The sequence below is a fragment of the Aotus nancymaae genome, unplaced genomic scaffold, assembly GCF_030222135.1.
Source record: "Aotus nancymaae isolate 86718 unplaced genomic scaffold, 86718_ANA_hifiasm-v0.15.2.pri h1tg000063l, whole genome shotgun sequence".
NCBI classification, from domain to species: domain Eukaryota; kingdom Metazoa; phylum Chordata; class Mammalia; order Primates; family Aotidae; genus Aotus; species Aotus nancymaae.
This window is the reverse complement of record NW_026988477.1, coordinates 478,936-495,409: the sequence shown is the minus strand read 5'-3', so window position 1 is coordinate 495,409 and position 16,474 is coordinate 478,936. Positions and strand designations below refer to the sequence as shown.

Here is a 16,474-nt window from a genome sequence, read left to right as displayed (position 1 = left end):
TTTCAGATTTTCTATAAATGGAATTACAGTGTATGTAACCTTTTGAGAGTGGCTTTTGTCACTCAGCATAGTTCTTTTACGATTTATACAAGTTGCTGGGCGCGGTGGCTCACATGCCTGTAATCTCAGCGGTTTGGGAGACAGATCACCTGAGGTCAGGGGTTCGAGACCAGCTTGGCCAACATGGTGAAACCCCGTCTCTACTAAAAATACGAAAATTAACTGGGCATGGTGGCAGGCACCTGAAATCCCAGCTACTCGGGAGGCTGAGGCAGGAGAATTGCTTGAACAGGGAGGTAGAGGTTGCAGTGAGCCGAGATTGCGCCATTGCACTCCAGCCTGGGCAACAGAGTGAGACTCCGCCTCAAACAAACAAATAAATATCCATACAAGTTATGTCACTAGGCCGTCCCTTGCTCTGCTGAGGCCTTGGTGTTCTGTGGGTTGTGGACAGCCTTGTATGTCAGCGCTCACCTGCTGAAGGGCACTGGGCATTTTTACAGTAGAGCTGCTCTGAACATTTATGTACACATTTTGGACATAAGGTTGACCTCTGTGTGTCAGATACACAGGAGTATAATCACTGGGTTGTATGGCCTTTGGGTGTTTAGTTTTACAAGGAAAATGCTGAAGCACACTACAGAGGGGCTGCAGCATTTCACGTTCCCACCTGCGGCCTTGGAGCAGCTGCTTTCTTGTTTTCTGCTGTCCTTACCAGCGTTCGTTGTTACCTGTTTCTTTTTCTTTTGAGATGGAGTTTTGCCCTGTCGCCCAGGCTGGAGCACAGTGGCGTGATCTTGGCTCGCTGCAACCTCTGCCTCCTGGGTTCAAGCAATTCTCCTGCCTCAGCCTCCCAAGTAGTTGGGATTTCAGGTGCACGCCACCACACCCAGCTGATTTTTGTATTTTACTAGAGACGGGGTTTTGCCGTGTTGTCCAGGATGGTCTCGATCTCCTAACCTCATGATCCACCTGCCTCAGCCTCTCAAAGTGCTGGAATCACAGGCGTGAGCAACTGCATGTGGCCCGTTTTTTATTTTAGCCCTTCTGTGGGTGTGCTCTTGTCTCCTCGTGGCTTCAGCGTGAACGTCCCTGTGACTGCTGATGGGGAGCGTCCACTCCCACTCCTCACACGCACACTCTCCCTCGCCTCTCACACTCGCCCTCTCCCACTCCCCCTGACGCCTCTCACACTTGCCCTTTCCCACCCTCTCCCAGCCTCTCCCACTCACCCTCTCCCACACCTCTCACACTCCCCCCTCCCACACCTCTCACACTCCCCTCTCCCTCGCCTCTCATACTCGCCCTCTCCCGCCCTCTCACACTCGCCCTCTCCCACCCTCTCACACTCGCCCTCTCCCACCCTCTCACATTCACCCTCTCCCACCCTCACACCCTCACACTCGCCCTCTCCCGCCCTCTCACACTCGCCCTCTCCCACCCTCTCACATTCACCCTCTCCCACCCTCACACCCTCACACTCGCCCTCTCCTGCCCTCTCACACTCGCCCTCTCCCACCCTCTCACATTCACCCTCTCCCACCCTCACACCCTCACACTCGCCCTCTCCTGCCCTCTCACACTCGCCCTCTCCCACCCTCTCACATTCACCCTCTCCCACCCTCACACCCTCACACTCGCCCTCTCCCGCCCTCTCACACTCGCCCTGTCCCACCCTCTCACCCTCTCCCACCCTCTCACACTCGCCCTCTCCCACCCTCTCACATTCACCCTCTCCCACCCTCACACCCTCACACTCGCCCTCTCCCACCCTCTCACACTCGCCCTCTCCCGCCCTCTCACATTCACCCTCTCCCACCCTCACACTCGCCCTCTCCCGCCCTCTCACACTCGCCCTGTCCCACCCTCTCACCCTCTCCCACCCTCTCACACTCGCCCTGTCCCACCCTCTCACCCTCTCCCACCCTCTCACACTCGCCCTCTCCCACCCTCTCACATTCACCCTCTCCCACCCTCACACTCGCCCTCTCCCGCCCTCTCACACTCGCCTACTCCCACCCTCTCACACTCGCCCTCTCCCACCCTGTCACACTCGCCCTCTCCCACCCTCTCACACCCTCTCCCATCCTCACACCCTCTCACACTCCCCTCTCACACCATCTCACACCCTCTCACTCGACCTCTCCCAGCCTCTCACACTCACCCTCTCCCACCCTCTCACACTCGCCCTCTCCCACCCTCACACTCACCCTCTCCCACCCTCTCCCATCCTCTCACACTCGCCCTCTCCTACTCTCTCACACTCACCCTCTCCCACCCTCTCACACTCGCCCTCTCCCACCCTCTCACATCCTCTCCCATCCTCTCACACTCCCCTCTCCATTCCTCTCACACCCTCTCCCATTCTCTCACACTCGCCCTCTCCCACCCTCACACTCACCCTCTCCCACCCTCTCCCATCCTCTCACACTCGCCCTCTCCTACTCTCTCACACTCACCCTCTCCCACCCTCTCACACTCGCCCTCTCCCACCCTCTCACATCCTCTCCCATCCTCTCACACTCCCCTCTCCATTCCTCTCACACCCTCTCCCATTCTCACACTCACCCTCTCCCACCCTCACACTCACCCTCTCCCACCCTCTCCCATCCTCTCACACTCGCCCTCTCCTACTCTCTCACACTCACCCTCTCCCACCCTCTCACACTCGCCCTCTCCCACCCTCTCACATCCTCTCCCATCCTCTCACACTCCCCTCTCCATTCCTCTCACACCCTCTCCCATTCTCTCACACTCGCCCTCTCCCACCCTCACACTCACCCTCTCCCACCCTCTCCCATCCTCTCACACTCGCCCTCTCCTACTCTCTCACACTCACCCTCTCCCACCCTCTCACACTCGCCCTCTCCCACCCTCTCACATCCTCTCCCATCCTCTCACACTCCCCTCTCCATTCCTCTCACACCCTCTCCCATTCTCTCACACTCACCCTCTCCCACCCTCACACTCGCCCTCTCCCACCCTCTCACACCCTCTCCCACTCGCCCTCACACCCTCTCCCACCCTCTCACACTCACCCTCACACCCTCTCACACCCTCTCACACTCACACTCGCCCTCTCCCACTCTCACACCCTCTCCCACCCTCTCACACTTGCCCTCTCCCACCCTCTCACACTCCCTCCCACGCCTGTCACACTCCCACCTCTCACTCCCCCCACGCGCCTCAGTCGCCCCCTCCCATGCTTCTCACACTCCCTCCCACGCCTCTCAGTCGCGCCCTCCTATGCCTCTCACACTCCCTCCCACGCCTCTGTCACTCCCCCCTCCCACGCCTCTCAGTCTCCCTCTCCCACCCTCTCACACTCCCCCCTCCCGTGCCTTTCACACCTCCCCCGTCTCTCACACTCCCTCCCACGCCTCTCTCTCACACTCCCCCTCACGTCTCTCACACTCCCTCCCCACGCCTCTCACACTCCCCCCATGCCTCTCAGTCGCCCCCTCCCACGCCTCTCACAGTCCCTCCCACGCCTCTCACACTCCCCCCTCCCACTCCTCTCACACTGCCCCCCCATGCCTCTCACACTCCCCCTCCCACGCCTCTCAGTCTCCCTGTCCCATGCCTCTCACACTGGTCCCCTTCCACATTGCTTTGTCATCAGTATGTTGTCTTTGGGGCAGTGTCTTTCAGACTTTTGCTTACTTTAAAATTAGAATTTTGGTTTGCTTTGAATGTTCTGTATGAGTGCTTTGTCAGATACGTGACGTGGTTCCTGGTATTTTCTCCTGGTCTGAAGCTTCTCTTCTTTGTCTCAAAGGTCTTTCACAGAGCAAAGGTGATTCATTTTGATGTTCCTTTCTTCAGTTTTCTCGATTGTGCTGTTGGTGTTGTGTGTGAGAACTCTTCACGTAGCCCTTCAGTTTCTCCAATTTTTTTCGTCTTATGTGAACTTTAAATCTGCGATCTGTTTTGAGTTAGCGTTTGTATAAAGTCTGAGGCTTGGGCTGAGGCTGAATTTGTTTTTGCCTGTGGATGGCACACAGGTCACAGTTTTAAACTCACGTGGAAACTTCCCATCATTCATCCGCTGAAGTTGTGCTTTTACTGCAGTCTTGTTTCCAGGATCTTGTTTTCATACAGTTTATTCCTGAGGATCTTCTATTGTCACCCTATCACACTCCTCTAGGGAAAAAAGCAATTTGAAATCTAATTTAAAAATGTTCTCTGACCATGAGGCTCGTTTAAGTGATTGCTTTGTTCTGGATTGAGGTATTACAGTAGTTAAAGTATAACTGATTACAACACATGTCATTTGGTTGAAAATTACTCAACATTCACAGTTCAGTCAGTTGTAGGAAAAGAGACTCCAGAACCTGGTTTCTTGAAGATCTGCATACCCTCTCCACACCCGGGAAAACTTGCACTGCTCTGGGGGGCCTGCGGGAGAAGAAGATGAACTGAACCAGGGCAGGCGGTGTCTGTGGGTCCCATGGAGGTGGTGCAGCAGAGACCGTGGGAGGGAGGGTGCCTGCCCTGTGCCCCTTGTGTGCTGGTGTCTGTGGACCCCACCGAGGTGGTGCAGCAGAGACCTGGGTGGGTGGGTGCTTGCCCTGCCCCCTTTGTGTGCTCTGTGTCTGTGGCTCTGGGCATGGCCTCTCCTCCCTTCAGGATTTCCTGCCACCCCAAAAGCAGTTCAGTCTTGTTTGGTATTTTTTTAATAACCACAATTTATTGAAATTATATTTTAAAAACAGTCATTCAGTGATAAAATGAACATTGCAGGCTATGTTAATAAATCCAATATTCTTGTAAAAGTTTAAAAGTGAAGGTGTTGTTATAGCTGCAGTCTCACTATCCATGGCCAGCACCCACGGATTTGGACCTTGTATCCGGTGTTGGTCCCTCCCAAAGCCTCGGCTCAGAATGAGACCTGCTCACTGGTCCCTTGTAGAGCTCTTAAAGCCTCGCCTCAGAGTGAGACCCGCTCACTGGTCCCTTGTAGAGCTCTTAAAGCCTCGCCTCAGAGTGAGACCCGCTCACTGGTCCCTTGTAGAGCTTTTAAAGCCTCGACTCAGAGTGAGACCCGCTCATGGTCCCTTGTAGAGCTCTTAAAGCCTCGCCTCAGAGTGAGACCCGCTCATGGTCCCTTGTAGAGCTCTTAAAGCCTCGACTCAGAGTGAGACCCGCTCACTGGTCCCTTGTAGAGCTCTTAAAGCCTCGCCTCAGAGTGAGACCCGCTAGCACTGGTCCAGCGTTGGTCCCTTGTAGAGCTCTTGAAGCCTTGCCTCACAGTGAGACCTGCTCATTGGCAGCTTCTCTGTTGTTAGGAGGGCAAAAAAAGTGGAAGCTGTGGAAGGGAACGTTTTCTCCATGTGAAAATGCCTGTTTCTGTGCCCTGGTTGGCAACTCCGTTTCCCTGAGTTCTGCCCAGTCCAGAAGGCATCAGCAGGGCACCCTGTGGTGTTCTCTCTGCGTGTACGTGTCTGCACTTCACCTCCTGGTACCCACTCTGGGCTCTAGTTCCGGGAGAGAGGTGGTGCCTGTCAGTCTGCATTGGAAGTAGTTCTTAGTAATTGTGTGGATAGGTGCTACTAAGTGTCCAGCTGTGAGAATTCACACTGGTGCCAAGCGCCCCGCAGGAGGGAGGAGCCCCAGGGAAGGGCTGTGCTTCCAGAGCCAGACCATGTGAAGACAGAGGCCAGTCACGATGCCTCCATGGCAAGATCTTCTCTTCCTTGTGCTTTGTTAGATAATGGAGTCCCAACAAAATAAAAATCTAGAATCCTCACCTAGGTTCAGCCATTCTTAATCTTACTGTTTAGATTTTTGCAAATGACCTTTAGATTAACGAATAGATTGTGTACCTCAGCAAGAATTAGCCTCACATGGTTATTTCCCCTTCAGGGTTTGTTTCTGCCCTTCATTTATATGTACCTTCAAAGTGCATTTTGTGTTTGTAAGCACCGGCTGAGCGCGATAGCCAACAGCCTGCATGGTAGTTTGTAGGTGACATAAGAGGGGCCTGTGACTCCTGAGTTATAACAGTGACTTCATTGCAGTCTAACCTGGTGTACTGGAGAAAGACCAAGAAATTCTATAAAGCGGATGTGTTGCATTCCAGCATTGCTCCGATTGCAGAGGGTGTATTCGTGCGTGCACATGGTAGGGGGAGCTGTCATGTTTGAACTGTGCTTTGGAGGTGGGAAGACAGCATTAATCCTTAGGGGAAAAAGTACGGTCATTCCAGGAGTGGAGGTACGTTCCAAGAGAAATGTGGCACAGAATGTGGCAGACAGGGCTGCTGAGCTGGACAGGTCTCCACAGGGAAAAGCAACGAGAAACCCAGAGAGCTGTGGCCACTAGAATGTGACTCCACAATAGGTTCCCCAGTAGGGAGCCCAGGTGGTTCCATGTCTGTTCTGGACATCAGTCGGGTGTCTAGCAGCTTAGATTGGGCTCAGTGAGAAGCTCTGCAAGTACCACATGGCAGCAAGATGTGCTCGAGAGACAGAGAGGGAAGGAAGGAGGGAAGCAGATGCGGACAGTGTGCCTGTGGTACCGAGAAAGGCGCAGAGTGCTGGAGGGAGACAGTGAGAGCCAGCCTCGAGAATGTGCACTCCCTGTGCCTTCCAGCTCGCCCTGGCACACCCGTCTCATCTCCCATCCGAGCCACGTGCTACCCTGTTCTCCCCGCGTGCTCTTACCTGGCACTCCCCACTCTGCCTGCCCGCCTCATCTGTAACCTCCACAAGCGTCTCCTGAATCCCTCTGAGCAGCCACATGCTCACCCATGTCACGGACACATCGGGCACTTGGAATTACAGTTATGACCTCGGTCACTTCTCCCTGGCCTTGACTCTAGTTGATGAGGATGCCTTGTCGTGTGTGGGGGGTGAGGTGGGAGGGCGGGTAAAACATAACATAAAACTTACTGTTTTTTAGTAAATAGCTCAGTGGTATTAAGCACATTCACATTGTTGAGCAGCCCTCACCACCCTCTGTCACTTGGTCTCGTATCATTCCATCTTCCCAAAATGAAGCTCTGCCTCTTTGCACACTGACTTCCCATTCCCTGCTCCAGCCCCTGCCTCCAGCCCTTCTACTCTGTCTGTCTCCATCAGTTTGACGACTCTAGGGACCTCTTGTAAGTGGAACTGTACCACATCTGTCCTCTGTGGCTGAGTGATTTTATTCGGCATCGTGTCCCCAAGGCTCATCCACACTCCTTCTCGGGCTGAGTCCCACTCACTGTGTGCACACGACTCTCTGCAATCCACTGCTCCCCGAGCTGGCCCTCGGGTGGCTGCCCCCGTTGGCTGCTGTGAAGGATGCTGATGTCAACGTCGGTGTACAGATGTCTCTTCAAGACCTGCTTTCAGTTCTTTTGGGGCACATGCCTGGTAGTGGAATTGCCGGATCACATGGTAGTTCCACAGTTAACGTTTTGAGGAATCAAGATCGTGTTTTTCACGGCGGCTGCACCATTTCACATTCCCACAGCAGCGCACAAGGGTTCCCGTTTCTCCGGTTCTTACAGCACTGACTGTTTTCTGTTGTTTCATAGCCATCCTAGTGTGTGTGAATGATACTCACTGTGGTTTTGATATGCATTTCCCTAATGAGGTTAAACATTTTCTTCATGTGCTCATTAGCCATTTGGACGTCTTCCTTGAAGAAATGTCTGTAATGTCCTTTGCCCTTTTTTAAATCGGGTTATTTTTATTACTGAGTTGCAGGACTTTTTCATGTGTTCTGGGTAGTAATTCCTGCTGGCGTTGCAGATGTCCTCTCTGATTCTGTAGCATGCCTTTTCACTCTGTTAACTATGTCCTTTGATGCACATACATGTTAGTTTTTAGAAATTTTCCTTTGTAGGGATAGGGTCTTGCTATGTTACCCAGACTCGTCTTGAACTTCTGGCCTCAAGTGATCCTCCCCTCTTGGCCTCCCAAAGTGCTGGAATTACCGGTGTGAGCCACCACACCTGGCCCAGAAATTGTATTTATTTATTTTTTTTGAGACAGAGTCTCACTCTGTCACCAGGCGCCAGGCTTGAGTGCAGTGGCGCGAGCTCAGCTCACTGCAACCTCCGCCTCCCGGGTGAAAGCAATGCTTCTGCCTCAGCCTCCCAAGTAGCTGGGACTACAGGTGCCTACCACACCCAGCTAATTTTTGTATTTTTTAGTAGGGACGGGGTTTCACCATGTTGGCCAGGATGGTCTCGATCTCTTGACCTTGTGATCCGCCCGCCCTGGCCTCCCAAAGTGCTGGGATTACAGGCGTGAGCCACCGCGCCTGACCGAAATGCTAATTTTGATTAAGTCCAATTTGTCTGTTTTTGGTGTTGTTGCCTGTGCGTTTGGTCTCATATCTAAGAAATAATTGCCAGACCCAACGTTGGGAAGCTTCCCACCTACGTTTTCTCCTAAGAGTTTTATGGTTTTAGGTTTTGCAGTTAGGTCTGTGGTCAGTCTTGGGTTAGCTTTTATATGTGGTTTAGAAGAGTCCAGCTTCATTCTCTTTCATGTGGTCATTCAGTTCTCCCAGTACCAGTTGCGGAGGAATGCCCTGTCCTCTCACACTTTTTACTATGTATCGTACCTACTGCCTGCACGGTAAAATGAGGTCAAATTGAATTGCATGTGAAGTTAACTATCACAGGTCTGGAGGTGGCTAGGGAGGCAGGGAGTGAAGATGTAGGTGTGTCTGTGCGCTCCGCAGTGGAGGTGGTGCTGGGAGTTCGCTTTTGACGTCACAGCCTTGTCCTGCAGGTTGAGACTGAAGGTAGATTTAGGAGATGAGGGAGACCGAGTAAAAGAGCATTTTAACACATAACAGTTACCTGCTGTGGAATAAATCCCATTTGGGGATGTTGCAAATTGTAGCTGTGATAAACTGGGAAAGCAGTTTTCGAGCGGTTTTGACGCTGCCCAGTTTGGGTATTTTTTAGCTTAGTAAATTTATTACCTAAGTCGGGGGTTGGAACATTTTTTCTGGAAAGAACCAGCTAGAAAATGTTTCAGGTTTTGTGGACCACATGTGTCACTGCCCCTCCTTCCTCGTCCTTATGTTTAGCCCTGTGAACGCTGTTCTTAGCCTGTGGCTGCGGGCCTAACCCATCCGAGGGCAGCTGGGCACACACGTCTTAGTGCCAGGGGCTTCTGTGAGGACTGTCCTGCTGTTTCCACCTGAGACTTTCTCTTCTCTCCATTGTGTCTCATCTTTTAGTTGTGGGGAGTTAATGGGGAGAGGAACTGTGATTCTGGTTGCATGTTATTTCAATGACCATCTGCTTATGCACAGTTACAGTTATTCACTGTCTTTGTTTTGAAGCATGCAGCCAGTAAAGACCCCAGAGAAGTTCGAGAAGCTAGAGATCATAAGGAACCAAAAGAGGAGATCAACAGAAACATTTCTGACTTTGGACGACAGCAGCTTTTACCCCCCTTCCCATCCCTTCATCCGTCGCTACCTCAGAACCAATGCTACATGGCCACCACAAAATCACAGACAGGTAAAAGGGAGACCCAGCAACTGTCTTTGCTCTTCGAATGTGTGTTTCGAGCCTGCTCCTTGCCAGGTGAGAGTCGTGTGTGGCTGTAAGTGCCTGTGGCTCTTGATGAGTGACTGTTGGTGTCAGTGGCCGTTCCGCAGAGCTCACCTGTGCACCTAAGGAGGTGCACGTGCCCTCTGCTCCAAAGCCTTGTCTAATGCACCACTGATTTCCCAGCTTGTTTTCACTCTCAAGATGAAGATTGTTCTCTTTACTAGTATCTTACTAACTTGGTGCGTTTGGGGAGGAGACCCTGGACTGGGAAGCTTTCCTGGTGTGTAGGTGAAGTGCCGTTGGAAACGCTGGGGTGTGCTGGGGAAGCCTGTGGCCCAGGGTGAGGCCCGCCGCCCGCTCCACCTGCTCTGCCACCAGCCACTCGCTCTGGGCAGGCTCCTCACTCTCCGGGGCTGGCAGCTTCTATGTGCAGTTCAGGGAGTGGATGGACGTTTGCTTCCTTACCGGGGACCTTTTATGGGAGGTGCTGGGTGGGCTCCGGCACCTCAGCGTGAGCAACATGTCGGAGCTCCCTGGGCTTTCACCGTCCTCAGCTTCTGAATGGGGTGCATGTTTGGCGCCGTCCCAGAGAGATGCCAGGGCCTTCCTGTCAGCCCTGGCGAATGCTGGGGGTCAGCCTGAAAGGCTTCACTGGGGGATGATCACCTGGCTACAGGTGTCTGTCTTTTTTCTGGACTTTAAAAATATTTTTTATTGTTTTCAGACTTCCAGCAAAGTTGCAAAAATTTTACAAAGAAGCCCTGTGTGCCCTTGACTCATTTTACCACGTGGCACAACCACACCCCCTACCCCCTGTGTCTAACTTTTTTCCTGAGATATGAACATAAGCTGTAGACATTGTGCGCCTTTACCCTGAAAACTGATGTTATTTCCTAAAAATATGTGTAGCGCCCCAGAAATGAAGACGTTCTCTAGGTAACGACAGCGCAGACATCCTGGCGGGGGTCTTGGGTAACTGCAGCGCAGACATCCCGGGAGGAGGTGTGCCGCCGTGCCGCTCCCCACCTCAGTTCCTGCTCAGCATTGCCCATGCCCTCCTGTCCTCTAGGGCAAAGGACACATCAAGTTTGGTCCTGGAGCCTCGGCCACCTAGTTGGCTGTGTCCTGTTAGTTTCCTTTAATCGCAAACATTCTCAGCCTTCTTTGTCTTTCTTCATGTGGCGTTTTGAGGAGTACAGGCCAGCTGTTTCGTAGAACGTGTGTGATGTGGGTTTGCCCAGTCCTTCCCAGGATCGGGTGCCAGTCGTGGAGCGATGCAGCTGACTGGCAAGTGACCTTAGGAATTGAATTTGGGTGGCCCTTTGTCCTGTTCGGCTGCTGGAGTCTGCAGATCCCACCATCATAAACTTACTGCTCCTAGATCGCAGGCTTGTCTTGCGGGGACGGACCCCAGGCGTTGCGGGCGCCCCCCATCAGGGGCTTCAGCGTCTGCTGTGACACACACTCAGCTAGTCCTGCTTGCTGGGTGCCAGATGGTGGTGTTCTAACTCCCTCATTTCCTCTCTTGAGTATTTCAGTTGCTACTGTGAGGAGGTGCTTCACTTTCCTGTCCATCCACACAGTTATCTGTCCATTTATTTAATAAAAAGAGAGAGAGATGGGGGTCTCACCATGTTGCCCAGGCTGGTCTTGAACTCTTGGACTCAAGCAGTTCTCCTCCTTTGGCCTCCCAAAGTGCTAGGATTACGGGCATGAGCCACCACCCCCAGCCTGTGTATTTTTTTTTAAGTACTGACTCATGGACTCTTATTTGAGCATCTGGACTATAATCTATTCCTATCATTATTTATTTTGTTGCTCAGGTTGTCACAAGTTTGTCCATTGGTGACCCCTTTAGGCTGGTGCTGAGTCCTGGGGCGTGACCCACCTCTTCATCAAGACCTTCCTGATTCACCCAGTGGTCTGGCTCACCTTGCCTTGTCCCTTCCCGGTGCCAGAACCAGCTCTTTCTCCGGGGAGTTATTATCTGTTCCCCTTACCGTCAACTTTTTTGCTATTTAAGTTAATTTTATTTGTTTGAAACAGTTAAACTTGGTGTTTTGCAAAAGTATGGCGTTATGCTCACGGATGTTAGGGCTTACAAGAAATGTCTGAAGTGTTGTTAAACTGTTGAGATTTTCTTTTCCTATTTTAGCTTTGTTATATCATCATCTTTTAAAAGAGTTTTCTAAAACAAAGTACCCAGTGTGTTTAGCAGGCCCCAGTTCACCCTTCCACAGCCCCCTTCCTCTGTCACCCCTTCCTTATTCGTAAACTGGACGTGGGTGTTCCGCCAGTGTGTTAGCCTAGGGCAGTGTGTAAAACGGCCTGGAGCCCTGGAGGAACTGCGTCAGTAGCTAGCTGCCCGCTTTGTCCAGGGTCACAGATGCTCCCTCAGCTTCAGCTGCTCCCGTGTGTTGTCACCCAGGGCTTGCCCCACCTTCCAAGGTGGGCATAGAAGTTGCAGTTTTGTGCCAGTACTGTTTCCTAAGAGGAGCACGGCACCCACAGCTGCCTTGTCTTGTGATGGTCGTCAGCGCATCTTTCAACATCGCTGGAAAGGCAGGAGTGCAGATGGAGGAGTCCCCTGTCAAGTATCCTGGGACAGGGGGTGCAGAGTCCACTTACCGGGATGGCAGAGAGAGACAAACACCTTCTGCAACAGCGTCCGTACAGAGCCGAACCTGCGTAGGTTCTGTCCTGCTGGTACAGGAGCCGCTGAGTGTCACTTTGCCAGCCGGAAACCTCTGTGGCCACCGGCACCTCTGCTTGAGTTCACTCGCACCTGCTGGGCCCGTTCTACCCACTCGGTCCAGCAGCTATGCTCGGCTGGTCCTCCCGGCCCAGATCCCACACCTGCCACGGGCAAGCCAGGTGTGTGTGAGCAAGCAGGTGTGGCGTCCAGGCGCTGGCCGCTGTGGTGGGCGGGCAGCTCCGGGCTCGGGCTCTGTGCAGGGCTCTGGCTGGATGAGGCATACTGCAAGCAGTCTACGCTGCAGGCACTGGTGTCTGGATGAGGAACGTGGTGGTGCACCAAAACTCGGAGTCACAGCGGCTGTGGAGCCCCAAGGGGACAGGTGGGAGAGTGTGCTACCGCTCTCTGCTTCTCGACACCCACGGCAGGGGCTGGCTGTGTTTCCAGCTGCACAGTCCTGCCGCCTCACTCTGGGGCTGGCCTGGCTCCGCCTCCGCTAGCTGTCACGTGGTCCGCAGAGAGCTCTAGTGTGACTGCCGCTCTTCACTCCCGCAGTTCAGCAAACGGGAGCGTGTCACTGCCTGCAGCTCAGCCACCCGGCCGGGAGCATATCACAGCCCTTTTGCACCCACCGTTTGGCGGGTCCCGAGTTCTTGTTCTGTGTCCAAGAAGAATGAGGTTACATGGACAACTGGAGCTGGGGAGCAAGGTGGAGAAGGGTTTTATTGAGCAACAGAACAGCTCTCAGCTCCTGCTGGCAGGCAGTAGTCCCTTTGTGTGGCCGAGTCAGGGATTTTTGGAGGAAGCGCGTGCTGATTGATCCATAGGTGGGTCTGGGAGAAACACCATTTGATTGGCTGAAAGGCATTAAGGAAGTTTGCACCCCAGGTAACTGGCAGCCCAGGTTTCAGGCTTCAGGCTGCCTTTGGTTTGAAGGTCAGGTTTCACTGGGGACCTGCTCCTATCTGCCTAGGAGTTTGTCTGCCTCCTGCCACGATCACTTTTATTTGCTCAACCCTCACTCCACTGCCTGCCATTTAGTGCTGCCTCCATGTGGGAGGGGTGTTGGAGCCAGGTCATCAACGAAAGGCAGAGATTTCATGTCGTGTCTTTCTGTTAATTTTTAATTACTGTGGCGATGATCACAGATGGTTCTGTTCTTTCTCTCCTGCTACACCTTTAAGTTTACCACAGGCAGGAAGGAAGACCAGAGTCACATGTTGGTTCAAATGGGCATTTTACTGCTGAAGTCATAGCAGAGCCCGATGTGTGGCTGTAATTCTTAGTTTTGGATTGAGGGTGGCTGTGATTCTGTAGGACCTGCTCTGCACCTTCCACTCCTCAGTGTCAGAAATGGAAGACCTGTGCTGTGCTGGAAGGTTGGGAGCATGCGTTTTTGTGACAGCCCCAGGCTGGAATTGGCGATGCTGACTCAGAATCCCAGGCACCGAGCGTTGCTTTAGGTGAGCCTTCATTCTTTCGACAGAGTGGACTGGCATCTTTGTTAGAAGCTTGTTCTGTATCTTTCCAATGTGTAGAGGTTCAAAGTACCAAAAACTGATTTCAGAGAATTCTAGAAAGATGGTGGGGCAGGAAGACCCGGAATCCGTCTCCTCACCTCAACAGCAATTCCACTGGCAGAAGCTGTCCCCACCTAGACAACAGTCCCACTGGCAGAAGCTGTCCCCAGCTAGACAACAGTCCCACTGGCAGAAGCTGTCTCCCCACCTAGACAACAGTCCCACTGGCAGAAGCTGTCCCCACCTAGACAACAGTCCCACTGGCAGAAGCTGTCCCCACCTAGACAACAGTCCCACTGGCAGAAGCTGTCCCCAGCTAGACAACAGTCCCACTGGCAGAAGCTGTCTCCACCTAGACAACAGTCCCACTGGGAGAAGCTGTCTCCACCTAGACAACAGTCCCACTGGGAGAAGCTGTCCCCACCTAGACAACAGTCCCACTGGGAGAAGCTGTCCCCAGCTAGACAACAGTCCCACTGGCAGAAGCTGTCTCCACCTAGACAACAGTCCCACTGGGAGAAGCTGTCTCCCCACCTAGACAACAGTCCCACTGGGAGAAGCTGTCTCCACCTAGACAACAGTCCCACGGCAGAAGCTGTCTCCACCTAGACAACAGTCCCACTGGGAGAAGCTGTCTCCCCACCTAGACAACAGTCCCACTGGGAGAAGCTGTCCCCACCTAGACAACAGTCCCACTGGCAGAATCTGTCTCCCCACCTAGACAACAGTCCCACTGGGAGAAGCTGTCCCCACCTAGACAACAGTCCCACTGGGAGAAGCTGTCCCCACCTAGACAACAGTCCCACTGGCAGAATCTGTCTCCCCACCTAGACAACAGTCCCACTGGCAGAAGCTGTCTCCCCACCTAGACAACAGTCCCACTGGGAGAAGCTGTCCCCCCACCTAGACAACAGTCCTGCGGCAGAATCTGTCTCCCCACCTAGACAACAGTCCCACTGGGAGAAGCTGTCCCCACCTAGACAACAGTCCCACTGGCAGAAGCTGTCTCCCCACCTAGACAACAGTCCCACTGGGAGAAGCTGTCCCCCCACCTAGACAACAGTCCTGCGGCAGAATCTGTCTCCCCACCTAGACAACAGTCCCACTGGGAGAAGCTGTCCCCACCTAGACAACAGTCCCACTGGCAGAAGCTGTCTCCCCACCTAGACAACAGTCCCACTGGGAGAAGCTGTCCCCACCTAGACAACAGTCCCACTGGCAGAAGCTGTCCCCACCTAGACAACAGTCCCACTGGGAGAAGCTGTCCCCACCTAGAAAACAGTCCCACTGGGAGAAGCTGTCCCCACCTAGACAACAGTCCCACTGGGAGAAGCTGTCCCCAGCTAGACAACAGTCCCACTGGCAGAAGCTGTCCCCACCTAGACAACAGTCCCACTGGGAGAAGCTGTCTCCACCTAGACAACAGTCCCACTGGGAGAAGCTGTCCCCACCTAGACAACAGTCCCACTGGGAGAAGCTGTCCCCAGCTAGACAACAGTCCCACTGGCAGAAGCTGTCTCCACCTAGACAACAGTCCCACTGGGAGAAGCTGTCTCCCCACCTAGACAACAGTCCCACTGGGAGAAGCTGTCTCCACCTAGACAACAGTCCCACGGCAGAAGCTGTCTCCACCTAGACAACAGTCCCACTGGGAGAAGCTGTCTCCCCACCTAGACAACAGTCCCACTGGGAGAAGCTGTCCCCACCTAGACAACAGTCCCACTGGGAGAAGCTGTCCCCACCTAGACAACAGTCCCACTGGCAGAATCTGTCTCCCCACCTAGACAACAGTCCCACTGGGAGAAGCTGTCCCCACCTAGACAACAGTCCCACTGGGAGAAGCTGTCCCCACCTAGACAACAGTCCCACTGGCAGAATCTGTCTCCCCACCTAGACAACAGTCCCACTGGGAGAAGCTGTCCCCACCTAGACAACAGTCCCACTGGGAGAAGCTGTCCCCACCTAGACAACAGTCCCACTGGCAGAATCTGTCTCCCCACCTAGACAACAGTCCCACTGGGAGAAGCTGTCCCCGACCCAGACAACAGTCCCACTGGCAAAATCTGTCTCCCCAGCTAGACAACAGTCCCACTGGGAGAAGCTGTCCCCACCTAGACAACAGTCCCACTGGGAGAAGCTGTCCCCAGCTAGACAACAGTCCCACTGGCAGAAGCTGTCTCCACCTAGACAACAGTCCCACTGGGAGAAGCTGTCTCCCCACCTAGACAACAGTCCCACTGGGAGAAGCTGTCTCCACCTAGACAACAGTCCCACGGCAGAAGCTGTCTCCACCTAGACAACAGTCCCACTGGGAGAAGCTGTCTCCCCACCTAGACAACAGTCCCACTGGGAGAAGCTGTCCCCACCTAGACAACAGTCCCACTGGGAGAAGCTGTCCCCACCTAGACAACAGTCCCACTGGCAGAATCTGTCTCCCCACCTAGACAACAGTCCCACTGGGAGAAGCTGTCCCCACCTAGACAACAGTCCCACTGGGAGAAGCTGTCCCCACCTAGACAACAGTCCCACTGGCAGAATCTGTCTCCCCACCTAGACAACAGTCCCACTGGGAGAAGCTGTCCCCACCTAGACAACAGTCCCACTGGGAGAAGCTGTCCCCACCTAGACAACAGTCCCACTGGCAGAATCTGTCTCCCCACCTAGACAACAGTCCCACTGGGAGAAGCTGTCCCCGACCCAGACAACAGTCCCACTGGCAAAATCTGTCTCCCCAGCTAGACAACAGTCCCA

General features: G+C 53.6%; 1 protein-coding gene across 7 annotated transcripts in view; it reads left to right on the top strand.

Annotated features, from left to right (window-relative positions):
• Positions 1-16,474, top strand: part of EHMT1 (euchromatic histone lysine methyltransferase 1) — a 236,509-nt gene that overhangs the window by 114,723 nt on the left and 105,312 nt on the right. For all 7 annotated transcript variants that reach the window (XM_064366037.1, XM_064366036.1, XM_064366038.1 and 4 more), the window contains one exon: positions 9,295-9,475. In XM_064366037.1, coding sequence (XP_064222107.1) covers positions 9,295-9,475 — 181 coding nt within the window. The remainder of the gene's footprint in view (positions 1-9,294; positions 9,476-16,474) is intronic.